Here is an 8,307-nt window from a genome sequence, read left to right on the forward strand (position 1 = left end):
TGTCATCTTGTTGATCACTAAAGCAGGAATGCTGGACAAGAGCTATAAGTATTATAAAGTTGGATGAAGACGGTCAAGCACTCCTGTTTTTATTCTCTCTGAATGTGCTTTATTACTAACAGCTGGACACAGAAACAAAGGTGGCTTTCACAACAAAGGGCAATGTTAGAAGATAAAATACTGTACTGAAGAAAATGCAATAAAAAAATGAAACCCAGAACGTTTGTACCTTTGAAGCTCCGTAACTCAGATGTTTGTAACGCAAGACCCCAGTGTACTGTAAGTCATTTTAAATAAAGGGATTTGATGAGTAACTTAACATTGCTTTAGGTTTTCAGTTTTTATAATATTTTGGTATAAAAGTTTACTGTAGTAGAACAGGATTCCTGGTTCACTCATTATCTGCCTTGAAGTCTGCAGGGAGAATTGGAGCAGGTCTTCAGGATAAGGTCCTTCTTAAAGCTCTGTCCACTTTTTGAAGTAATCAGCTGGAAACAGAGGAAATGATAAAATGAAAGGGTTTGTGGGATACTTTTCAGCATAAATTAGTTTGGCCAGGTATATATGTGTAAAAATGTCCTCCTTGAGTCTTTGTTTAGAAGTTCAATATATGTGTGAGAGGTAACTTGATAGACCCTGATTTGTGCGCCAGGTATAAATACCGTTTTTACACATCAAGTGTCCGAAATAAAAGGTGTGATGTTTTGCTTTAATGTGGAGGTACACTTTTTTTTGTTTTTAATAAATCATACTGCTTTATCATTCTTTAGCACCTTACCAACGTGATTTTACAAAGATACATTCATTAAGAAGTAAAGGCTACTCTGATCACTTGAAACAAATGGGAGATTGTTGTGCATCACAGTTGCCTTCGGGTGAGGGTCTGGTTACAAAATAGCTCTCATGTGGGTATTTCATGCAGAAATCCCAGCGGGTAGCTGACATAATAAAAAGCTATGCGAACGTGTAATTCCTCTAAGGATGAAGAAGACTTTACTGTTTGGATTTGCCTTGCTTTCCTCTACAGTTGTACTGTTCTGGAACAAAAGGGCCTTTTAACAAATGTGCACCATGGAGAAATAGGATTTATTTAACAACACCCCCTTCCCCCCACCCCACCCCCAGGGTGTATGGTAACGCCCCCCAGTCCCAGGCTCCCAGCTATAGCTTTAGCTTGGCTCTGCAGTGGGACCTGGTTACAGACATGATCCAAGTGACGTCTTTATATGATTAACCTCAGTGCTTGAGGTAAACTGCATATTTTCCTTTCCAGAAATTAGAGAGAAACAAACTGTGCTCTATGGTTAAGCTTTTTCTTGTGATTATTTCTGTCTACTTATAGATATTACTTCATCCCTCATCAATAAGTGCTTGTCCAGTGTTGGTTTGGAGCTCATTTGAGATGCATACTGTATGAAGCAGGGTACACCCCGCACATGATAGCGGTCCACTGCAAGGCAATCACACACACGTACGAACATTTTCAATCGCACACACTTACGGCAATTTAGAGTTACCAGTTCACCTGAAACGCACATCTTGGACTGTGATAGGAAACTTGCATGAATAGGAGGGAAACATGCACACGCCATAGAGGTTGAGCCAGATTCAAACCCACATCCATACCCACAGCCCTAAAACCATGAGGCACCAACAGCTCGCTCTATTTCTACACATCAGATGGTATGTTTTCCATTTGTGACACAATGTAGTCAGCATGGCATACTGTGCGCATGGCACAAACTTGATACCAAATACACAAAAGATGCAAAACGTACACAACCCTGCATTCTGTGGAAGTGAGAACTGTTAGTCTCGTTCCGGAGCGACAAAATGCTTCGGCCTCCTGAAGCGGTATGGCATGTGAAAACATCTGTGTAACAATCTGCATGTTCTATAAATGGCCTGGGCAGCAGTTCTCTAATAGTCATGAAGGATCATTTTAGGAAAGTCCCACACACTTGGGAATTCAGAAAGGCAATGGCTTAATGAACTCCACAATCAAATGATTTGCTCAAAGCATAAAGCCCGCATTGTTTTTTTCTCTTCCCTCCACCCCTTGTGCCAGTTATATTTTTGTCATCAGTTTGTGTGTTCACGCACACACACATACTCACACACGCACAAATGACGGATTATAAATTACAGACTTGTCTTAAAGGATAAAGTTTACCCAGTCAAAGCATCAGGGAGTGAAACTCCACGCAGAAGACGGAGGCAGTGAAGGAAGGCGAGTTTATCATTTTTAACAAAAATCTTGATCAAAAGGAAAAAAAGGTATGTTCTTTTTTGTTTTTTAACAGAAATTTAATTGTTTTAATTCATCTCCTTGTTAATTTTACTTTTCCTTGTTTTTCACATTTTAGTTAGTTTTATTTGAGTATTTCACTATACGTTTGTATACCCAAAAACATATTTTGAATGAAATATTTCAATGTAAGATCTGTACAGATATTTCAGTTCTTACTCAAAGTAACAAAAATTAATCTCAAGATATTTTACAGCTCCCTGGCTAGTAAGTGTACATCCCACTGTTTTGTCATACATAGATGTCAATTTAGCACAGAAATGCCACACAAAATTACTTTATTATATATATTACAAATGTATGTTATTAGTGTAGTTTGAAATATTTACAAGATATTTGTGTTACGATCGTTCAGGAAATATAAAATATTTTAAGAATACGTATTGCATGACAATTTGTATGCATTGGTATCATTTTTTTAATAGATATTAACCAAATACAATTATGGAAACCGGTTATGAAAGCGCTCTTTCAAACGCTTTTGGCAGTAACGAAAAACGCATTGCTGCGTTCTTGCAGTGCTTATGTTTCATATGTTCCTCCACTACTTTCACAGATTTAAAAGAATGAAAATATCATAGGTAAGGATGATCGTGTGTAGCACATGTGGTTCTGCTACTGAGGTGTTGGCTTGTCATCCACTGCTTGAAATATTTTTTTTTTTCCTTTTCTGTGCTTGTTGTTGTTCCAGAACCCTTCTGTTTGTTTATATTTTGAACAAAATTCTCACCTTCGCCAACCCCTGAACACGCGAAAGCAAGTGTTGCCCCGGCGAGGCACTCGTCATCGTACTCGCTCATAATCCTGGACAACGGGATAATAGGTTTTGAACTACAAGAGGCTTACGTCCTTAGAACTGAGACTTCTAAGACATGCTGCTCGGTAATAATGACTCTGTGCAACAGGAATCTGAGCTCCGGAGCTCCAGAGCCTCTTGTTGTTTCATAAGACGCTTGTCCCAAGATTTCCCACGTGCTACATTATCGTGTACTCGCACCAGTCCTATGGCCTTGCTGTAACTATCCAACATACTGACTGCTAAAGCATCAGCAAATAAAAACAGAATAAAACCCAAGTACAAGAAAATGTGTAGTCCAGAAGTCTGTAGTCCGGTAGTCTCTGCCACATCACGAAGCATCACTTTATTTATACTTTTATGATACTGTATTTTGACCTCCCGCAGGCCAAAGATGAGTTTCAGGTGAACTGGTGACTCAAAATCGCAATTAGTGATGGTATGTGTGTCTGAATGTGTGTGATTTCTCCATAATGTACTGGCACTCCATCTAGCCTGTACCCTGCCTCACACCTTACGCTTCCCGGATAGGCTCCAGACCACTCTGGCACTTAGAAGCAGTTTTTGAGAATCTATAGGGGTGGGAGAATGGGTGGCATAGTGAGTCGCACTGCTGTCTCACAGCACCTAAGTGGTGTGAGAGAACCTGGGTTTGATCCTCGCTCAGTCTGTGTGGAGTTTGCATGTTCTCCCATTGTCTGCGTGGGTTTCCTCTGGGTGCTCTGGTTTCCTCCCACACTCCACAGACATGCTGTTAAGGTTCTCCCATAGTGTGTGTGTTCCACTGATGTATGGATGAGTGACGTAGTGTATCTAGCAGTGTAAGTCACCTTGGTGAATAAGGTGTGCGGGCTCATAACACCATGTTGAGTTCATTGGAAGTCGCTTTGGAGAAAAACGTTTGCTAAATGAATAATACTTCTTTGTTGTGTATTTTAGCTCGTGAATACACTCATTATGTATCCTTTTCCTACACACTTGCTATGTGAGTAAAAAGGATTGTGGGGGAAAAGGGCCAAGGACAAGTCTTTGTATAATTGGAGGCTCCATCATGTGGCAGTAGGTAGTATTGCAAAAGTGTCTTACTGCGTTTTACACACACACACACACACACGCACACACACACATTGTCTGAAACCGCGTTTTACACTGTCCAGATAAATGTGGTTTAGGGAATGCTTACAGGGATAACCACATGTGCACATAATACTGTTTTCGCAGTGCATGTGTTACATTAAAGTCAAAGTCAAGTACTCTTCCATTCTTTCCAGACTTTGCATCTGTTATTTGTTTCTGAAAACCCTGATATGGGTGTGAGTCTTTACTACACAGACCCCCAGCCCACCACCCCCAACCTCCACCACACACACTGACACCATGTGCTCTCCTGTGTGCAGCATGGAGCACCTGTGGATGTATGCAGCGGCTGTGCTGCTGCTGCTCTGGCTGCTGGTGTGGCTGTGGAGAGATAGCCTGGTCATCTCAGACATCGGTGAAAACTATGTCTTTGTGACTGGCTGTGACTCGGGCTTTGGGAACCTCCTGTGCAAGCGGCTGGACCGCCGCGGCTTCCGCGTGCTGGCCGGCTGTTTGACGGAGAAGGGCGCGGACAACCTACGCCGGGCGACAGGGCCCAAGCTGAAGACCATCCTGCTGGATGTGACGGACAGCAGCAGTATCCGTCGGGCCATGGAGTGGACAAAGAAGGAAGTGGGTGACAGAGGTGAGAGAGGCAGAGAGTGAGCACGGTGGAACCGAAATGTGGTTGAAGTTTTAATGGGTTTAGTTGGGTGGCATGGTGGTACAGCGAGTAGCGCTGCTGCCTTACAGTGCCTGGCTGGTGCGAGAGGATGTGGGTTTGATCCCCACTCAGTCTGTGTGGAGTTTGCATCTTTTCCCTGTGTCTGAGTGGGTTTCCTCTGGGTACTCTGGTTTCCTCCCACAGTCCAAAGACATCCTGCTCAGGTTCACTCATAGTGTGAGAGACAGAGAGAGTGTGTTCCACTGATGTATGGATGAGTGGCCCATTATAAGTAGCATATCTAGCAGTGTAAGTTACCTTTGTGAATAAGGTGTGTGGGTTCATAACACTACATAGAGTTCATTGGAAGTCGCTTTGGAGAAAAGTATCTGCTAAGTAACATAAACATAGTTGGTTCAGATATGTTGTATTTATCAACTCATATCCTCTTGAGAGAGAGAGGATTTGACCCTGTTCTCTTTCGACCGACTCCAGGTCTGTGGGGCCTCGTGAACAACGCGGGCCGGTCCCTTCCCATGGGCCCCACGGAGTGGATGCGGATGGAGGACTTCCACAGCACGCTGCGAGTCAACATGATGGGCGTCATTGAGATGACGATGACCTTCCTGCCACTGCTGAAGAAAGGCCGGGGGCGGGTGGTCAACGTGGCGTCCGTCCTGGGCCGTGTCGCCGCTAACGGTGGCGGGTATTGCATCTCGAAATTTGCAGTGGAGTCCTTCTCTGACTGCCTCAGGTGATGTGATACTCCCACCTCTGAATTACTTCTATTACTATTAATTATCTTTTTGAAAGAAATAGTGCTGGTGCCTCACAACTCCTGGGATGCGGGTTTGGATGTGGATTTCAAATCTAGCACAATCTGTGTGGCAGTTCTATGTCTCCCCACATTTTTGTGTGTTTCCTTTTGGTGCTCTGGTTTCCTCCCACAGGCCATAGACCTTGTTTTCTAGGGAACTGGTGACTCTAAATTGTCTGTAGTGTGTGTGTGTGTGTGTGTGTGTGTGTGGACTGGTGTTCCGTCCAGGATGTGTCCAGCCTCACACTGTAGGGTTCCAGGATAGGCTCCAGACAACAGTGACCCAGGACTGAACAAGTGTTTACTGATAATGGACAGACGGACATAAAAGAAATTAATAAATGTATCAGACAGGCAAGTTGACATAGTTGCGCATGGTGGACAGTGACGGTTGACAGTTTGTTGCACGTGGCTGTATGAGACTGAAATTAAATCCATCCCCCTTCCCAGGAGGGACATACACTACTTTGGCATCAAGGTGAGCATCATCGAGCCGGGCTTCTTCAAGACAGCGGTGACCAGCCTGGAGCCAATCGAGAGGGAGCTGCACCGCCTGTGGAACCAGCTGAGCCCAGAGGTGCGGGACAGCTATGGGGAGAAGTACTTTGACAGGTGTAAGTATTTGAGGTACTCGTGTCCCACAATTCCTACTAGTTTCACCCTACATCGACTGTGCCACCAAACATGCCTCCTTCCCCTCTTTTCTCTGTCTGGCATCTTCAGATATCAAGGTCCAGCGGTTGATCATGAACATGTTGTGTGACCCGGACCTGAGCAAGGTGACAAACTGCATGGAGCACGCTTTGACAGCACAGTACCCCCGAACGCGTTACAGCGCTGGCTGGGACGCAAAGTTCGCATGGATTCCCCTGTCCTACGCCCCTGCCTGTCTGCTGGACTTCTTCCTTAGGACTGTGCTACCGCGTCCGGCGCAGAGCGTCTAGAGAAACAAACACCAGGAAATATGGAAGCGAGCTCTGTCATACTGACATAATGTTAGGTAAATTCTGCTCGTGTTTCAAAGCTCCACCACATACAAATGCAAAATCTGTAAATTATTATTTTTATTTTACAGTGCATTTCTATTTTATTTCAGTGTCACATAATTAATTTCTTTGAACGCAAGCTACGCACAGCCAATAAATAATCTCTCCCTTTAAAAAGTGACAAAACTACCTTTGAACTGAGCTGACATTAAACACAAAGACAAATATTTTCTTTGAAATTACTGTACCCAATCATGATATTTAAAGTAAGTTATGCTGCTAAATACTTCGAGTAGGTGCATATGCTGCAGTGGGCAGACTGGCCCATGTGTTGTGTTCTATTTTGTTGATCATAAACCATGTTTATGCATGTCTTACATCCTTGCTTCTGTGGTCAGTTTCAGAAGGGGCTAGTAAACAACGGAATAGCAAACACTTGTAGAAGATTTCCTTTTTTCAGCGTGCTAAATTCTTATTAACGAGATTTAAGTTAGTTATTCTGTTTTGCCCCAACACAGGTACATAGTACACTATCCCTCCTTACATTTGAACTTTCGACTTTCCTGTCGCAAGTTGCACAACTACTTGCTGACATTGTTTTTCTTCCTCTCTTTAATGACTGAATCACATATTATTGTTAATGAATTCCATAGCTGATAATTTTGTTTGACCCATCTGTGCGGCTCCTTCTTTCACTAGATCAGATCAGGGTAAAAGCACCGCAGCGCTAGTGGACACTGCAGTTTCAGCCAGTAACCATCAGGTTGCACAAGTCCTTGTCCTGAACCACTTACTACTTTCTATACCTTCTATCCTACTGCTGCTATGCTGCTACACTACCAGCTGAGTAACTGTCTTTAAATGAACAATCAGCGTGTTAAGAATTCAGCAATCATGAGTGTACACACACACATACACACACACACACCGTCTGAAACTGCTCGTCCAAAGTGGGGTCGCGGCGAGCCGGAGCCTAACCCGGCAACACAGGGCAGAAGGCTGGAGGGGGAGGGGACACACCCAGGATGGGACACCAGTCCATCACAAGGCACCCCAAGGGGGACTCAAACCCCAGACCCACCAGAGAGCAGGCACAGGCCAAACCCACCGCGCCCCCGTGCAATCATGAGTAGTACTTATAAATTGTCTTTTTTTCTGTTTATGTATATTCATTATGCAGTGGCATTAACACTGAAGCTATATGAATGGGCCAGTGGACTGAGCACTAGCATTCAAAACACTATACAAACAGCAGACAGGCAACTATGGATAGCTATAAATAGATATGTCAGATGTTTTATTTGTTTTCATCAATGTCCAAAATGAACAGTGCCATTGTTTCGCTTCTGTTGTTTTGTGAAAACTCCTGTCTGACCACAAAGAAACAATGTTCACTACCCATATGTGGAATGTCATTATTGTTTTATTATTTTAACCCATATTCCTGTATATGCTCTGATATGTCTCTATAAGGATAATGATTATCTCACAAACCTTTGGAATTGCTGGGGAAACCTGCCGTTACTGGTGTCAGTAACCATCTGTGTCTTTCCAAAATGGTTGTGAGTCTTGCTCTTGACTCACATTTCATGGCAGCGACACATAATAAGTCTGTTCAGAGAGATTTGTTTCTAAATCATTATTTTTGTAACAATAAAA

The 8,307-nt window shown here is 43.3% G+C and overlaps 1 protein-coding gene across 1 annotated transcript; it reads left to right on the forward strand.

The window, feature by feature from the left end:
* The first annotated feature begins 4,481 nt into the window (after positions 1 to 4,481).
* On the forward strand, positions 4,482 to 7,420 carry LOC108928371 (retinol dehydrogenase 7). Its single transcript, XM_029249553.1, has 4 exons — positions 4,482 to 4,827; positions 5,341 to 5,599; positions 6,113 to 6,276; positions 6,386 to 7,420. Exons 1-4 carry the CDS (start codon positions 4,482 to 4,484, stop codon positions 6,604 to 6,606), a joined length of 990 nt encoding a protein of 329 aa, XP_029105386.1. The 3' UTR covers positions 6,607 to 7,420.
* Positions 7,421 to 8,307: the final 887 nt, after the last annotated feature.

Source organism: Scleropages formosus, unplaced genomic scaffold (assembly GCF_900964775.1).
Source record: "Scleropages formosus unplaced genomic scaffold, fSclFor1.1, whole genome shotgun sequence".
Lineage (NCBI taxonomy): Eukaryota > Metazoa > Chordata > Actinopteri > Osteoglossiformes > Osteoglossidae > Scleropages > Scleropages formosus.